Source organism: Crocodylus porosus, unplaced genomic scaffold, assembly GCF_001723895.1.
Source record: "Crocodylus porosus isolate Cpor-Errol unplaced genomic scaffold, CroPor_comp1, whole genome shotgun sequence".
In the NCBI taxonomy this organism is placed as follows: domain Eukaryota; kingdom Metazoa; phylum Chordata; order Crocodylia; family Crocodylidae; genus Crocodylus; species Crocodylus porosus.
The window spans coordinates 256,662,583-256,680,940 of record NW_017728886.1 but is presented as its reverse complement, the minus strand read 5'-3'; the positions used below and the strand labels follow the sequence as shown (position 1 = coordinate 256,680,940).

General features: G+C 42.1%; 1 protein-coding gene across 1 annotated transcript in view; it reads left to right on the top strand.

The window, feature by feature from the left end:
* ADCY8 (adenylate cyclase 8) overlaps window positions 1-18,358 on the top strand; it is a 190,180-nt gene that overhangs the window by 155,667 nt on the left and 16,155 nt on the right. The window contains exons 11-13 of the mRNA XM_019552871.1: window positions 3,744-3,916; window positions 9,469-9,550; window positions 16,314-16,472. Of these exons, the coding sequence (XP_019408416.1) occupies window positions 3,744-3,916; window positions 9,469-9,550; window positions 16,314-16,472 (414 nt within the window). The remainder of the gene's footprint in view (window positions 1-3,743; window positions 3,917-9,468; window positions 9,551-16,313; window positions 16,473-18,358) is intronic.

Below are 18,358 nucleotides of genomic sequence, written 5' to 3'. Positions count from 1 at the left end.
CGGACTAGATGATCTACCTAGGTCCCTTCCGACTCTAGCTGCTATGAAACTATGAAACTATGGCAATTACTGCACTCCACCAGCCTCCTGCGTCTCATGTATCAGCATCCCCTGGCTTAAAAATGACAGTGGGGGCATGTGAACTAAAGCTCCTTCAGTGAGCTGTAGTTCAAGCATCCCCGCCACCATTTTTAAGCATGGGGACACTGATACATGAGAGGCTGTGGCACTTCAACTATAGTACTCTCAGAGCTACTCTGCACTTCCTCCCACCCCCAGGGCCCATGTAAAAGTGCCCTTAGTTCCAGATCCACAAAGGTCTTCCCTTACTTACCTCTAGTTGTAAGGAATTGGAGTTAGGTGCCCAAATACTCCATAGATTTGGGCCTTTTGGTTCACCGAAATTCTGGCAATGGCAAGTTAGAAAGAAAACAAACATGCCGGCCTTGTAGAGTATTATAACCACTCTTTACCCTCTCCAGTTGGTAGAGTGACTTCTGAGAGCTCCTCTTTTGAGATTATCCTAACAATTAGCTGCCTATGCAGATAGCTTTCACTACAACTAAGGACTTCAAAACCTAATCGTGTCACAACCACCCCATCTGATACAGGCTAACAAAGTGTTCTTCCTCCACAGGAATCAGGGCAAATGCAAGACCAGTCTGCCTGGAAAAGTCTCCATTTAACCAATATTTAGTCACATTTTATGTCCTACCAAAATCAAATAAAAGGAAAGGGCTATTTAAATGCCTGGCTAGACAGAAATCTTTGGCAATGCAGTGTGAACTGCTTTTATTAGCTGTGGAGTCCTGTTTGAGCGGGCATCTGTCAATTATTCCATTTGATTTCTAATTGTGATTTTTCTTAGTTATAAATGCACCTAGAAATTCTTGATGAGTGCCCATTTTAATACAGTACAATATCAAATGGAAGTCGGTTGCAGCCAAATTCCTCTATGCCAAAAAAGAAGTACAGCAAATCCACCACTGTGGTTTTCTTCCCATCTGCACCTTTGAAGCAGATGGACTCTCTCCTTCCATTGGGAGTAAACAAATCAGCGGTACTAAATGGGTTGGTCATCTGTAGATAAAAACAAAGGTACTTGGCAATGTCATGATGTTGCCACTGATATGCAGCTAATTTCTAGACAAGCATAAATTACCGGACAACAGAAGGTGAAAAAGATGGCAAAAGAAAAAGTATGCTAAAAAATTCTGCAACTGCTGCATATTGTTACTAATGATCTATTATAATTGTTTCTTTACACTGTGGTATTTGTGGTCGATGTTGACATTACTGTTTCAAGTGTAAGCAGCTTGAGGCCAGGAGAATGTTTTCCTCTCTGTCCATCACCAGCGCACAGACAATTCTTGACAAATGACTAATCATTAGGAAAAATGACAATTGATGATTTTAGAAAATGAGACATGAATGAGGCTTCCGGTATCAAATGATAAGAGATCAATGAAATAGAGCTGCATGTTATAAAACCTTAATGGGTTTCATTCTCACTCAGAGAGTATAAAATGCAACAGGTTGCTGGCTAGTTGATCCTAAGGCCACAGACCAGGGTGCAAATCCGTATTGCACAGGGGCAGATTTGGTTTTCATCTTGAGGAATCATTTGCCGGTGGACAACTAAGTGCACTACATTTTCCCTTCCCTATCCTACCCAGACTGAGCACAAGACACCCCCACCTAATTAGGCCAAGAGTCTGGAGTATCTGGCCAAAGAAGGAGCAGAGAACTGCAATTACGTTTTTTTCATCATCTGGTGGTTGATCAACTCTGGCTGTTTTCATGGCATTTTGATGGCTTAAACTACTCCCATGGACTGGACAGTGTGAACCGGTGTACTTTATTTGTCTAGGGGTATTAAAAATTTTTGATGGTAATTAAAGGAATCATAATTATATTTGTAAATAGGGTGACCATACATCCCATTTTGGCCAGGAAAGGCCTGGATTTTGTAGGCTGTCCCAGCATCCCAACTGGCTAGTAAAAATTCAGACAAAAAGTGCTGGATTGGCACCACCCCACCCACACTGCCCAGCCCACCTCCTCCTGAGCATGGGGCATTGCTTCTCTTGCCTGGGGTGGAGAACAGCTGGGATATGGCAGGGCTGGGCAGGGCAGGGGGAGAGCACTGCTGTGAGTGTGGGCTGCTCACTCATGTGCTCACCTATTTGCAGCTCAGCTGAGTTGGGAACCGAGAGCAGCCACTGTAGCAGGACTTCCCCAGGTAGGGGGGCAGAGTGTGGGGCAGGGTGCTTCAGACAGGGTGCTGTCCTAAGGAGAGCAGGGCTTCCTCCCCCACTCCTGCCCACCTGGCTTCCCTGGCCTCACTCATCCCGTTTCCCTGCAAGCAGTCCTGGCCTTCTTGACGGATGTTACAGTAGAGTTGCAATAAGTTGTGATTCAGGATCCTACCAACCATGCTTCCTGTCATGCCAGATGTGCATAGCAGGAGGCATGACTATAGAATCCTGCATCAGATGCCATTGCACCACATTGCCAATCCAGGGGGAGCTTGATCCTGGATTCACCATAGACTGGCAAATAAGAGGTTGGGCTCCCACCACTGGAGCCCCAATCAGATGAGGGGTCTCCCAGCCTCTGGAGCATGAGGAGACTTGACAGGCTCCCATGTGCTCCAGAAACTGGGCCTTGTCCACACATTCAATTAAAGGTGATAAGAGCTCACCACAACATTGTTACACGAAAGATATGTAATAACTTTGTGGCTCATTCCTCATTTTATCATGCCATTAATTGATTGAACTTGTGGCAAGGTCACTACTTAAGACATAATTAACCAGCTAATTACATCTTAAATGTAACATCTCCCAGGGGCCTAAACCTAGTCCTTTTCCTTCTTGGTGCTGCATTTGCATGTGTGTCAGGGACTGCAGCACCTTGAGCCAGGGTGGAGCAGCCCAGGCTGGCAGAGTTTCCCTAAGAGTCAGCGTGGCAACCCAGGGATGCTCCAACCTAGCTCAATGTGCTGTGGAGGGGCTGGCTGGCGCACAAGGGTGCACAGTGTTGGGGCTAGCCAGCAAGCAGCCCCCACACTGAAGCACCCTCATGCCCCAGCCTGCCCCATCAGCAGCTACACATGCATTGCAGTAGAGTAAATAACTCCAACATAGGATAATATTTGTGTCTAGCAGTACTGTCCTATGGTGGAGTTAATTCATTTATTCTGTCCTAACACTGCACATGTAAATGGTGACACTTTACTGCGGAGTTAATCAACTATGCAGTAAAAGTCTCATGTAGGTATGCCCATTAAGTGCAATGTCTTTAATCAAGGGAGATTGCCTTCCACAAGTGGACAATGAGTGGCTTCAGGAGGCTCAGGCAGACTGTACACCATAGTTATTAAAACTGGGCTCACTGGGCAGCTAAGTGGTGTTAGAAATCTTTTTTCTTGTTTGTGTAAATAAGACTTTAAGTGTGCACTGGTAGGTAGGTCCTGCTGTCAATTCCATGGCCAAAGATTTGCAGAAACCTATTTACAGACCTAGATACTACTTGCAAAAAAATAGCACCACCATAAATGCTTAGGCCTATATTATTAGAAGTGTCCTTCATGTATGAGTGCTACAGTTTTTAGGTCCCAAGTAGAAAGAATAAACTGGGTTTTGTAAAGTTATTAGCACAATTGGTGGGCACTTTGGAAATTCTGATTGCAGTAAAGTTTCACCGACTACTGAAGCTGACCATTAATGCCCATCTTTCAGTATTTTGTCTTCACTGGTGTCCTGGCAATGGTGACCTGTGCAGTGTTCCTTCGTCTCAATTCTGTCCTGAAGCTGGCAGTTCTTCTCATCATGATTGCAATCTATGCTCTGCTGACTGAGACCATTTATGCCTCCCTCTTCCTGCGATATGACAACTTTAATCACAGTGGAGAGTAAGTATGAATGATTACAATTGGAAAAAATGTCTACTTTCTAGTTATTTTTATGGGCTAGGTTTTTCCACCATTTCTCCTATTGAGCAGTACTGTGCCCCAAAATGGGCTTTTTGTGGAGGAAGGTAGAACACAAAGCTGTTGGAATTTCTGAGATGGATCTTTCTCAATCCCTCCTGCTGGAACTAGTTCACTTTACATTAATACTTAAGTATTAAATTTGGCAAGGAGGGAGCATCACAGCAATGGTTCATGGGGGGGTGAGTCTCTCTCTCTCTCCACTTTCAACCAGGAAATCTATTATGAAGCTGAAAAACTGTTCCCAGGAAAGTTTTATGTATATACTAGTCCAGTCCTGCCCAAAGCTTATATCTTAATGAGCGCTGCTATTTCCCACAAAAAATGGGTCAACTAAAATCCTTGACTAGTGCAGTTGAAGGTTCTGAGATTGGTGTTGGAGACTGTGTGCAAATAGAGAGAAGTAGCAGCTGAGATGGAAGGAAGGCTAATGGGGAGATGGCGAGCAGACAATTCACATGGAGGTAGAGAACAAAGAGGAATTGTTCTCCTTTGAGTGCTGCTTGGAAAGGAGAGAAAGTGGGAAAAGACAGAGGGCCTAAGAGTGTAATACTAGATGAGGAGAAGGCAGTGCTGCAGATGCAACATGAAGAGAAGTGTTCCAGGTCTCTGAGAGCCAGGAGTTGGTAGGAGAACAATATGAAGAGACAGTGGGCAGTAGCCTGTTCTACTGCACATTAAAATGTCACGTCAAAAAAGAGTGCTAATATGGTAGTGCATGGTAGAATTGGTCAACTGTACATTAAGCATCACTAAAAAGGCATTCACTTTTGCCACTGTACATTACGGTAGCTTAACACGTCTTGATGTAGTACGTCATATTAGAGGTATTACACTTAATCTTCAGTAGCAAAAGTGCATTAATGAACATGTACACATACCCAGTGAATGGTTGGGTTTTTATTTTTAGATATGGAACTAATAGCCCAGAGATAGCAAAAGAAGATAGGCATAGGATGGTGTGAGGTTAGGTGTAATGACATGAACAGAGAAAGTGACAGAGCTTGGTATGGTAGATGAAGGAAGTGGAGGGCCTGAAGTGGGAGGAAGATATGAATGTGGTACCTAGATTTGTGATAGTGGATGATATGGGGGAAATAATGTTGGAGAGGATAAGAGGAGAAGTACAGTTGATGGGAGCTGTAGTGGGGTGAAAGTTACCAAGAAGACAGCGAGGATGTGGGGAAGGGAAGGAGGAAGACAGAAATGTTGCTATAGAAGAGCACGTGTTAAGAGCAAAAGGTACATGGGATATGGACGACATTACAAAAAGCACATCTGTATTAAACTGAATTTAACAAAATAATAATTTGTCTCCAGAAATCAAAAGGTTTGGAAAAAAAATTAAGAAAATGAAACCTAGGCCCCTCTAGAGTTGACCAAGAATGAATAAATTCTCATTCTTTGTAGACGATTCTCTACCATTCAATGACACTCAAGAAGTGGCTATTTATATATGAATTCAGTGCACTCATAATGAAAAAGTTATGTTTCTTTTGGGAAGCAGGACCCCTGGAACAATCAAACAATTTTTCCAGTAAGATACCCAGCACTTCCTTCTATCCTCAAGAGCCACAAATATTGACCGAAATTCTGGTCCTTCGACATTTGTTGGGAGTTTAGCTATTTACTCAATGGGGCCAGGATTTTACCCACTAGCACTGAAGCTGTGACCTTGATTACACCTAGAAGCTGTGGTATGTAATATTTAATTTAGAGATAATGGAATGTAGTGATTTGAAGTAATCACTGTGCCAGGTCACAAAGGGATAAAGGAAAGGGAATCAAAAAAACTGAAGATCCACCAATTTGGAGCCCTTATAGAGCATGGAGATAGAAGCATTAAAACTACTACACCAACTGCAAAGTACCTTGAGAGCATCCCCCACTCCACTCCCCCCTGCCATAAGGGCCAAACTAAGCTACTTGGCCTTGAATCGGTGGAAAAAATTCAGCCACCCATGTCTGAGCACATGTATATTCTGCAAGCCATGCCTATGGCCAAAGTTGCACAGAATACTAACCAAACACAATGTTGCTCATTAGAGATTGGAAGTAGAAAGAATTCACACATCAGAACAGCTACATCTTTATTTTTCCATTTAGGAGATCCATAATAAGCCTGCCCTGCATCCACTTCTAATGTTTCTAGTTAATGAGATGTTTCCTGCAGCAGTGAGGTACTGACTTGTCTAGATACGAAATGATTCAGGATGCACTTTGTTTCAAAAACTATTTATATCCATAATGTTGAATGGTATGACATATAGAACATGCCTAGCAGAGGGCAGAAGATAATGACACAAGGCATAAAGGAAATTTAACTGTCACTGAGTAAATTAACCAGGAGCAGCAAGGAGCTCCGACAAATAGGATCATGTTTAAACGTTTTGCTGTTACACAATATAAAATGTTTTTCCCTCACCCTGGGAAGCTTCTCAAGAAATAAAACATTCTCTCATTCCACATTGGGATGAAACCAAGACCTGTTAACAATTTCCATGAAAAAGAGTGCGAGAGAAGGACAGAAGACCGCCTCATAATGACTAATGAACAATCGTGAGGGCATTCCATTGGGATTCTGGAAATCCACATTCAAATCCATGTTCTGCTTAATTTATCCCATGGACTTGAACTTCAGTCTCTCACATCCATGTTTTGATGATGCTGGAGATGGTCTCTAATTGGATGGGGGCAGCCTGAAATTCAGGTCCCTGGTATGAATCAGGCAAAGCAGTCTTGCACCTCAGCCTCAGAGGCTGCCGCCATAGCTATTGTGCAGTTAGGTAATGTAGGTTGCATCTCTCCCAAAAAGCCTTTGTTTCATCCTGATGTGGAATAGAAAAACATTTTGAACTCCTGAAATTTTCACCAGGCAGGAAAATTGTTTCCCACCCACTTCTCACTTGAACCTGGATGTTGATGATCCTTATGTCCTCACTTTCCTGTTTGGCCTACAGCCATGGTTCAGCTCTACCGCTCCCCAAAAGGTTTGCTTCTCTGCTATCCCCTGGTGGATGTCTGTCCATCAGCTCAAGCTCTACTTGGCTAAACTAGAATTCCTAAACTTTCTCCCAAGATCTCCCCCACCTTCTTTTTTGAACACTATGGACAACATTACCATCCTGCTTGGCCACCTGGAAGCTGTCTGTCATCTTAGATTCAGTCCTCTTCAGGTCTTCTCATTTAGGATATCCCTAAACGTTGCCAGTTTTTTTCTACATAACATTTTTAAGATATAGCCAGCTGCAACTCTTGTCCAAGCTCTCATCATACATCTCGGTTATTGCAACAGCTCTCTCCCTCAGCCCTGACTAATGCCATCCTGCCCTGTTCATAGCGTCCAGCATGCTTCTGCAATGATCATTTTTCCTGTTTTTCTGACCTTGTTACTACTTTTTACTTATCCCTTCACTATTTCCTCTTCCTCCATCAGATCAAATATAAATGACCTGTCTTTGCTCCCCAACCATGCCTTCTCTCATCTCTCAGTCACTCTCAGACAGTTGCCTCTGGTCAGCCCAGAAGAACAGCTTTCATCATCTGCATTTCAGATTATCCAACAAGCACCTTTATCCTTTCTACGGCACTGCTCATGCTTGGGAGGAAGTCCCATAAGCACCCACAAAGCTACCTCGTTATCCTCCTTCAAAGCTCTCATTAAAATTCTTTTTGCCAATGGTTACGGAGAAGCTGGGCAGCTGCTGTGCTGAGGGCGGTGCCTCGTGCTGACCGACGCTCTCATTGTTCCTTTATGTTGCCCCATCTGCCTCCAACTGCCAGTTGTGTCCCGTCTTATACGTAGATTGTCAGGTCTTTGGAGCAAGAGCCATCCTTGTGTTCTGTGTTTTTACGTTACCAGCCACAATGGGGTTCTTGAATAAAGCTCCTAGGTACCACATTAATAATACTAATAGTCAGCTTGCATTACCAGTTATAATGAGAAGTATGGAGCATCTATTATTTTATTAATACGTCTTCGTTGTCTTTGTTCATATCTGGCCTAGTGAAGAGGATTATTCAAATACTATTATTAATGTAGCTAGCTCAGTTGGTGTATACAAAAAAAAAAAAAAGGCTTAGTTTTAGGACTTAAACCCAAGGACCCCCAGTAAAAACTAGTTTTCCTTGCAATCTTGAGGTGATCTAAACCATGAATGATAGTGATAAGATAGTAATGGATACACAACAGCAGTCATTAAGAGGGCACATCTGAGGAGATACTAATGCAGAAGAAAAAATGTAATTTATTTAAAGCACTCCAAAAATCCATAATTTTGCCAGAAGGAATTATTACCAAAAGGATGGATTTTCGTTCATTTAGCGGAAGTATTGAAGTTTCCCTATACAGTGATCTTTTATGACGTTAAAAAGAGTCTACTGTCACTCTGAAAAAGGTTTTGGTGGTTTTAGAGGACTGTAGCATATGAAGACAGCTCTAGCTACATTTGTTCTGTAGCCACTTAAAAAAAAATAACATAGAATGAGCAAACAGGTTGAAAGATGTGGTAAAAGTATCTTTCATGAATGAGTTACTCAACATCTTTATCTCCCTTATGAATATAACTCCATTTTTGATCATTTACTTATAATAGATGAACAAATATCCATTTGGACTGCACATAGGAGTGAGATAGTTAAGTGATTAGTTTATCTCACCATTTGTTATTCATGATTTCAAGTCTAGTCACTTAAATCCAGTGATATCATTTCCAATTCCTTACTGGGTGAGTTGAAACTTCAGGAGAATAAGAAATGGTAAATGGATTCTGTTTTCTTCCTAAGTTAATGTATTTCTCCACTTTTAGTTAAAGGAATGAAGAATAGGCAACCTTGGATAACTCTGTAAGCAAAACCTTTTCACATGAATTTTTACAGACAGTGAATGTAAAGGTGTAGGGCATAATCTAACCAAATGGCCTTTTGGCATTGAACATATCACCAACTCAGGTGACAGTTAGAGTAGAGGCAAAGCCACAAATCCTGGGTTCTGTTCTTCACTTTGCAGCTGACTTGTTGATACTTTAGGCGAGTTATGCAATTAATTTGTCTGTGAACTTATCGACTGTAGGACAATACTCATCAGAGGCTTCTTCTGTAGGTAAGTTTTGATGTTGCAGATAATCCTGAGGCACAGCTCTCAAGCCTGGTTTGGGACTGAAGCAGATATGCTTCAGTAAAGGCAGCTCCTCTCTTTACTTTTCACTGCCGCTGTGATAACCACCTGAGAGACAATCACTTCAGAGTGATTATCAGAGGCCACACTTTAATCATTACATGTGCAGGTCTGCAGAAAATAAATATTTTAATTATAGTCTTGTCCCTGTAGAGCTAATTATCATTAGTTATATTTTCTGATGCGATTTTCTTTGTAATCAGCTCTGGAAAGGCTATGGTTACTAACTTAAAACCCTCTGTGATTACAGTAAACATTGGCAGATCAATACTCATTATATTTTGATTTTTTTTCCCAGCACAGACTTCCTGGGCACGAAGGAGGCATCTTTGCTACTGATGGCAATGTTCCTGTTAGCCGTATTTTATCATGGCCAACAAGTAAGCCTAACCTTTACTTTAACTGTTCACTTTACAAGTTGGAATTGCAAGACATGGCAATAATCACTTTCAAAATATCAGCTGCCATTTGAAGCAAATATTTTTTATCCAGTTGAGCATCTGACCTTTAATAATTTAATTAGCCATAAGCAAATGCTGATTAAAGAAGGTCCTCTACATAGATTTTGTGATTCTTAAGAACCACATTACAAAGCTGTTAATTAAATGAGAAAGAATAAATGTGAAATCATCCATCTTAAGATCATATATGGCTCTCATTAACATGGTATATAAATGCTTCACTGTCTGTGTAACAGCCTTGTGGGATAAGGAAGTACTGGGATCTTCAGCTTACAGATAAGGAAGAAGCACTGCAGAGATGCCAAGTAACTTGGCCACAGTCACGTTGTCCATGATAGGGCAGGAACCTGAATACAGGTCCCCCCATCTCCTATGCTAGAACCCTTCTTCCCCTGGTACAGCCTTCCTACTGGGATGCCTTTGAATTTCATAATTTTGGATAAATTGGACCAGAACCTGAACCCTTCCCTACTTGTGGATCTTGTAAGCCCCTAACCTTATCCAGGTGTTGGAAAGCCAGCCCAGGGATATGTCCATCTCTAATGAACTACAGACTTCTCAGGTTTGTACAAGAGGAATTTCCCAGGACAGTGCAGGCCTATAAAGAAAATATCCAGCTAACATTACCTGATGTCTTTTGTGAATAAACACTAGAAGACCAAGCCCCTAGAGCTGCCCTAGCTAGGCAGGGTTAACTTTTGGTGTAGAGTTTTTTAGAGCTGCACTGGGACAGTGTGGAGGACCCAGGGCTTCAGGGGAAACAGGTAGGGCTTATCTATAAAGATTCAAGAAATGCCACCAAAAAAGCACCCTCCAGCTCTTGGCTCCCGCTTTCCTCATGCCAGTTCTGAGCACCCTCCAACCCTTGGCTCCTGCTCTACTGATGCCAGTCCTGGAAAGGAGGCAATGCATCTGTGCCTGCCTGACTTCTGTGGAGCCTCTCCCGTGTGGCCCTAAAGTGTGCGCTAGGGGTCTGCTGTGTGGGTGGCTGTTTGTCATGACACGGCATCACGTTCTCCGTGGGGGATACCTCGGTACTCGCCTGCCACATCTGGGGTGTTCTGTTTAGTAGTAGGGTTTCCTTCTGTCATGGGGAATGCTCCAGGCATCGTCACTAGTGGGCTTTCCTGAAGCTCTACCTCCCCTACACCTTAGCCATGTACCAGCCTATGGGTGCCACCAAACAATGGGAGATTCAGCCCTGCCTCGATGTGGTTTCCTCCTCCCTCCTGCCTGCTGACCGGTGTTCCCTGATGACATCATCAGTATGCACTGGTCCCAGCCACAGAGAAAAGATGCTGGTGAACCGCACGGGCCCTCCATCCCTCTGGGGCTCGTCCAGCTCGGCTGTGCCTGCAAGTAAGCTTGCCCTGTTCTCAGGGCTTTTCTTGTAAGCATCTCAGTGTGTTGTCTCTGCCGCAACCCGCACTGGGGAAGGGGTCTCCTGCCCCCTTCTCATCGCCCTGGGACAGCATCCATCTTAGATTGGCCAGTGAACTTGTCTGAAAGTGGCACTGGGTGCATACCCAGGGTCACTCCACAGTGGCCTCATTTCTGGGATTTACTGCCTGGAGCAAGAGTGCACTGGACACATCATGGCCGCACTGCTGGATGAGTCGGCAGACTGTGTTTCTACTCATACTTGTAAGGTCCAACAAGCCCTTAGATATTTCATCTCAGTGCTGTGCATCCCAGGCCAGGCTGGTGGGGGCAGGTATAATTTGCCACAGCTCTTAAAGGCTGCAGTGTATTCTTTTCTGCAGGTGGGGAAAGCACCACTCCGGCTGCTTTTAATCTGAGTCCAGAGAGTTGCTTCCAGGAAGAAGCAACTTGGCACTGTAGCCCACGATTCTGGCTGGCCCTATGGAGAATCAAGTCAAGGCACTCCCAGTCCAGTGCAACCATGGCACAGAGCTCTAACTTGCATCGTGTAAAACAAGCATTTTATAGGGGTTGTGTGCACAAGAGAAGCAAAATACAGAAGTCTCTACTGCAGGGGGAAATATTCTCCTTGGTTATACTATTAATGGTATATCGCTGAGCTCCCTACATACTGCAGATTCTTCCTGTAGTGAAATTGGCCTTCTTCTAGGAAGATTTACTAGTCAGAGTTAAGACAAGATGAAGGACCTTACACATCATAACCATTATCCTTTTTCCATGCTTTATACAACCTAGCAAAGTTTTATTTAAATCTACAACCTTATTTTGCACATCCAGGATTTTATGTTAAAATCTTGATAAAAATCTAAATCGAGTAAAGCTGTCTAGTCACAGGAAGTTGGTGTTCTCTTTCAAATCCATCTGCATTGTAGCCAAGAAGTCTAGAGAAACTGTCATGCTATACCTCTAATTACAAACAGTTCCATTAGCAGTGTGCCACATCCATCTAAACCAGATATTTTCCAAGCTAGCAACTCCATTTAACATGAAAAATAACTTGAAAATCATATTCTAAAAGTATTAAGTTTGGTTTTCATTTGCAAAAAATGCTCTGCCCTCTCCCCACCAGCCATGACTATACAAAACAAGGTATTTTAGCCTTTCAGGTCTATTCTGTGCTGAAGTGTTTAGCTTACAACAAAAATTAGAAATCACAAATTTCATAAATGTATAAAATCCTTTAAAACTCACAAAAAAAATAATGCTGTAAATGTATTTCTCTAGGAAATGCTTCCAGGTACTTACTCCCTAAATAATGCATCCTCTAATATTACATTTAACACATTTCCTGTGCTGTTAAACTGAGGCTTTTATTAACCACGAGCAGATACCAAACAGCCTACAGCTGAACTAAGTTCACTTATTACTCCACCTCAATTAGGCCTAACAGGAGTCCTTATAAAGCTAAGGCCAGTCACTGTTGCTGTTTCTTTAGTTCGTGGAAGATTTTACTATTGTAGGCTAAATTCATTTTTTGTTGCTAGTGGCTGGCTTTGACCCAGTGTCTCTAGATAGTTTTTCATGAGTACATGTAGTAAACTCTGTATTAGATACATTTGTATACATACACAGACATAGGAAGGGAATCCTGTACTAATAAATAATTGTGATTTAAAATGCCCTGCAGTGTGAAGAAAGTGCATGCCTATCTTTTAACACAGTATATGTTGCTGTAGAATACACTGATAAGAAAAGACTTTTGTTAGGGTGCAAGGAAACTACCCTTAATGATTCATGACTGCAGGGTAGCATGACTGCATTGTAGTAATAACTGTAGCTTGTGTACCAGTAGCTTGTGTACCAGTAGGATGTAAAATATAACTGAGAAGCAGAATAAACTAACCTGTGAATTTGCTGGGTAGATATACCTACACTAACAAGAGCATATGCATACACACAGACTAATGGCCAGTCATTCAGCTGTATTTCCCATCCTCCCACTTCTGAAACATCCATGTTCCTGGAGCATAGCCTGTAATTAATTGCAGGGAGAAACATTGTTTGGGAGCAAAAGCAAAAGAAAGACAGGATGTGAGGAAAGGAAAAAACGGAGATCATCTCAGATGCCAGAGAGCATGGAAAACTGAGGCAAAAGGAGAGAGGTCTTTAGATGCAGGATGGTGTTAGCAACTCCCCCCCCCATTGTAAGAGTGCAGGGTAATCCTCCAGGAACGGGTGCTTCCCCACTGAGTCTTTCCACTGCTCAAGGGTAAGTCGTAGGCCTGAGACCAAGAGTGCAGCGAGAAGGGAGAGAAAACTTTGCAAGTGCCCTATCTTTAGCATGTGTTTAACTCCATGATGTGATTGCTTCCTCTGGGGAAAGCGCATGCTCAAGAGATGTCATTCCTAAATGCCTCCTCACAAAACTAAATTCAAGTTGAAATATTCTGAGTTGAACTATGTGCTTTAGTGCCCTGTGCTTTCACTACATGTGGTGTTTTATCTCCTGGGTGATATCCCTGTTCATCTGGGCTATTGGGCTTTCCCTGAAGTATACCTATTCTCTTTTCTTTACTTGTTGTTGAACGTAGCCCTGATTCTAGGAATGGCACGGCAGGACCAGAAAGCCAGATGGGCTGTGATGCAGCTCTTGAAATTAGTGTTTTCTACTGACACCGCAGCATGGCCATTCCAGTTGCTCACAGATGAGAATGACCTGCATTTCTAGTTATTTTAAAAATCTGTGTTGCTTTGATAAGGGAGCTTTCATTAAAAATGTCCCTTTGTAAACTGTTCATAGAGCCTGCTTTAAACCCTAAAGTGACATACGGTCATCCCTGGGGTAAAATACCGGAAGAAGTTGTTTGCCAGGAAAACAAAGAAATAACACAGAATTTGAGTGACAAGTGTAAAAATTATTCAACATGGTTTGGGGCCTACATATAAAGATTAGTTACTGAGCTTCTGGGCTGTATTCAGAGTCCCATTTTTAAATGATGCCAGCATTGGTAATAATTTTCCACCAGGGCTAAATTTTTGAGTACTGGGGTTTTTTGTTTTGTTTTGTTCTCTCTTTTTAATTTGTTTTCATTCTATTGTATAAAATAAAAGTACCAAATTATGCCTCAGAACTTGCCTGCAGTTCTCTTCACGCAGTGATCTGATGTATTCATGCCTTTTCCCTCTTCACATAGAGGATATATAGTTTTCTTCATTCTGCTAGGGCAGGAAAAGTGAATCAGGATCTTGTATTCTCCTGTCTTGTAATGCAAGGACAAGGGGTCAGTCAAAGAGGTTGAAAGAAGGCAGATGAAAAGCTAATGAAAAGAAATACTTTTTCCAACAGGGCCCGATTAGCTTATGGGACTCCTTGACACAAGGTACAACAGAGACTGAAAATGAAGCAAGGTACAGAAAGAGATTAGACATTTGTATCATGGACAACAACAGCCAGTCATAAAAAACCTAAAAAAAAACTATTGCAAAAATAAAAGACAAGTTTTGGAGAGTCTGCCTTTGCACTTTATGTTTCAAAGGTTAAGCCTATTTCTAGCTTTTGGGAGTTAGTAGAGACCCCCATCCCTGGGGTTAAGTCAGGGATGCCTAATCTGAAGCATGAGCACCACAAGTGGCATGAGCAGCCACTGTTTGTGGCCCGCAACAGATAAGGGAAAGGACAGATAGCACAGCAGCAGGCAGGGCAGGAAGAAGAAGGGGGAGCTGGAAATCAGGCAGGGAGAACAAGGCAGGAAACAGAAAGCAGAGCAGGAGATCAGGCAGAGAGCACAGAGTAGGGAACAGAAAGCGCAGCAAAAGATTGGGAAGCGGAAGGGGGTTGGGATGGCACTTGGAGAGGGCGCAGGGCTAAATGGTGGCATCCCTGCCAAAGGTTGGCTCCTGCTGAGTTAGGTTATCCTGTGCCACAGCTCCTGTTGACATGATACTAGACTGGATGAACCACCGGGCAGATGCAGTTTCAGTACCTCGTTCTCCCTTCCGCACCAATTTATTCTTTAACACACCTGCCAAGTGTCTTGTCTGCTCTGCTCCCAGATATTTCTAGTGATGAAACCTTGGCTGTGTTTGCTGGCAAGTCATTTGACTGACCTCACAGTTAAAAAATGTGTTTGTTTGCTTATTGAATGTGTTCCCATTCCAGTGGTTGGGCTGCTGCTTGTTGTCTTATCATCCCAGACATCAGAAATTGTTCTTTTCCTACTCGTGTTACCTTTCAAGCATCCATATATAGGTATAGCCCCATTATTTTCAATACCCCCATAGTTTAATCAGGCACCTGTCCTGAAGCCCTAAAAGAATTTAAGCAACTTCATCATCTTCCTTCCAAAAAGTCTCCTTGAATGTGACAGGTATAAAAAAACTTGACAAACCCAATGCAGCCTATGTGCAGATATCCCCACTAATGAGGCAGCTGGCATTGTTTCCTTGAGTTGCTCCTGTCTGAATCCATCTCTTGCCTCTTTTCCAATATGTACATTGTACACTGCTTATTCTGTCTCTGTACCGCCCCTAACACAAGCGGGGCCTGGCCCATGACTGGAGTCCTAAGTGCTCATACAATTGAAATAGGAAATGGAGTTTTGCAGACCTTGGAAGCAGAACACAATGCCCTGTGAGCCACAGAGGCACAAGTTAATCTCCCACTAGTCTACCTAAGACTTCAAAAGGAAATGCCTGCTTGCCCTGGCAGAAGCATCTCACTTCCGTCATTGCAAACTTGAAAGCCCTCCTTGAAGCATGTTGAGCTTTTAAACTTGCTTTTGCTGACAGAAGGACACTTATCATTGAGAGGTAAATTACCTCTCCCTCTAGAGTATCCTGATTCACCTTCACTTTGCTTTTGTGTGCAATTCATTTAATCTGAAAACAGTCATAAAGAAGAGAGCATATGTTCTGATTTTCCGGAGTGAGAAGCAGATGATATTAACCTAACATCCTTACCTGCTACTTGATCTCATGCCTGACTCCATAATGTCATCCTATAACAAATGCAGAGGTGTTTCAAGGGAAAATAACTTACTGACATTTTCCAGCCACTGAAGACGAGATAGTGAGGTGACAGGCATTATTAAGCCCTAGATTCCTCTGAGATTCTTGCAGTATGTAGCAAAATGTTGATTTTTTTTTTTTGGACAGTGAAAGCAAATTATTTAGGAGTCAAAGTGCCATTGTCTACAGCATTGAAATAATTTAGATACTAGCGACAGGCTTCCATGATGACAATACGATGTCAAGGCTTCTTTTGTCAGGTTTTAATGTGTGCCTTTCTTGGTACCCACAGCTTGAATACACAGCCAGGCTGGACTTTCTGTGGCGTGTTCAAGCAAAAGAAGAAATCAATGAAATGAAGGAGTTAAGGGAGCACAATGAAAATATGCTACGAAATATTCTACCGAGTCACGTTGCCCGTCACTTTTTGGAAAAGGATCGAGATAATGAAGTACGTATCAGTTTTGTTTGTGATATTTTTTTCCTAACAGTTAAAAAAAAGATGGGGAAGGGGGGGTCCTTTGGGAGGTTGCTAGAATTATGGAGTTATGGCTTATATTTGGCACTTATGGCATGCAGATAACCTCAACGTTACAAAGTCCAGTAGTCAAAAGATGGGAAAAACTAGAATTAATTAAATACCTTTGCAACCTTAACCTCATCCTCTGCTTCGTGTGCATTGTCACAGTCTTGCCTAACAGCATCACACAGGAAATCTGTGCTACTGCTAGGAACTAAACTCAGATCTCCCAGGTCCCTTTTTAATTGTCCACCTTGTGCAATAAATAAAACATGACCCGGTTAGAACAAGCAGCATGTGGTCACCTAATTCAAGACTGCATTGCAAGAAGTGTGAATTAAATTAATAAGTATATATTAAACATAAGGTTTAATTAGAGAGGGAGTTGCATTGGACAAGTTTTTCAAACACAGCAAGAAGGTAATAAAAGCTGCTTGTCCTGGATGCCTCAGATTCTTGATGCAGCTCTCAAAAGACAAGGGACGAAAGAAATACCAACATGTATTTTTGAAAGTGGCATGACTATGAATAAGTTAAATGCTCAAAAATAGCATTAATAAGGACCAAGCAGAGTATCTTCTACAGTAAAACAAAATTAGGTTTTGACTATCTAGCCAGTTTTTTAACTGCCTTGCAAGAACCAGTTTCTGGATTCAAGAGTCCAGCAACAAGAACGCTATGTATGTTATAGTGGAATGCGTTTCTGACTCCTCTTTTTTTGGAAATAGAAAATGACAGGAAGTCATTTTGTTCAAAAATTTGTATTTAAAATATAGCTAGGAAAGTGTTACACAGGAAGGTGCTGCCTGTTGAAGAATTTCATACACTGTAAAAATTCAACTGCTAGGAAAAACAAGTGTTGGGAAACAACTGCTGGGAAAAACAAGTTGTTCAGCAGCATGTATGTGCACATGCGTATGTACACAATGGAGAAAACAAAGATAAAGCACTGGAAGAATTACCTAAACTCCACTTTAGGTCAATGGTGTTCTGTCACCTGTATGCTGTGGGTTCTGGGAGAATATGGGCTCCATCCTGCTCCATCACTGAGATAAAATACACACACTCACAGTCAATACTAGAATAATTTTCAGTGGAAGTATTGAAAGTAAATGCCCGATGGGTCAGTGCCGATGTATTCAATAGACTTGAAATTGTATTCTCAGCCACCACCTCTGCTTCTTTTGTAAGGCAGTTTTCTGGAGTGATTATACTTGGGAAGGATTTATGAATGAGCTGGCTGGCATTAACGTCTGGCAGATTTCAGTACAGTCAATCCTGTAATTCATGTCTGACTATTAAGTTAATTCCCCGTGCTCTCAAAAAATGAATTCTCAAACGTGTACTGTAAGCATTTTTTCTTGGATTTATTATTTCTGCCTTGATGCTGCCTGCCAAAAATAGAAAGACCAAGCAGCCAAAGATTCAGCTGATTAGGTTTTATATGCAGGACTTAGGGAGCGAATATACGTGTGTATGTGTATGCACGCTCATTCATTCACATGCTCTCAACACTGATAATTAGGAAACTAATTAAGTAATAAGTGAACTCGTATATGCAAAACAGGAAGTTCTGGCCTCTGCAGTAGGTTCACTTGTTTTTGCAGAAGCACAGAAGAGGTTGGGGGAAGGAAAAGTCAGCTGTGCTCCTGAGACTTAGTGTATTACAGACATTAATGAATTTAATACTCTCTAAGATTTTAAGATCCTTAGCCCTGTGTTTTGTTTTTTTAATCGATGAGTAAACTGCTGAGCAGACAGGATAAGAGGTTTGCTCAGACCATAGACCGAGTCAGTAGAATAAATAATAACAGAAA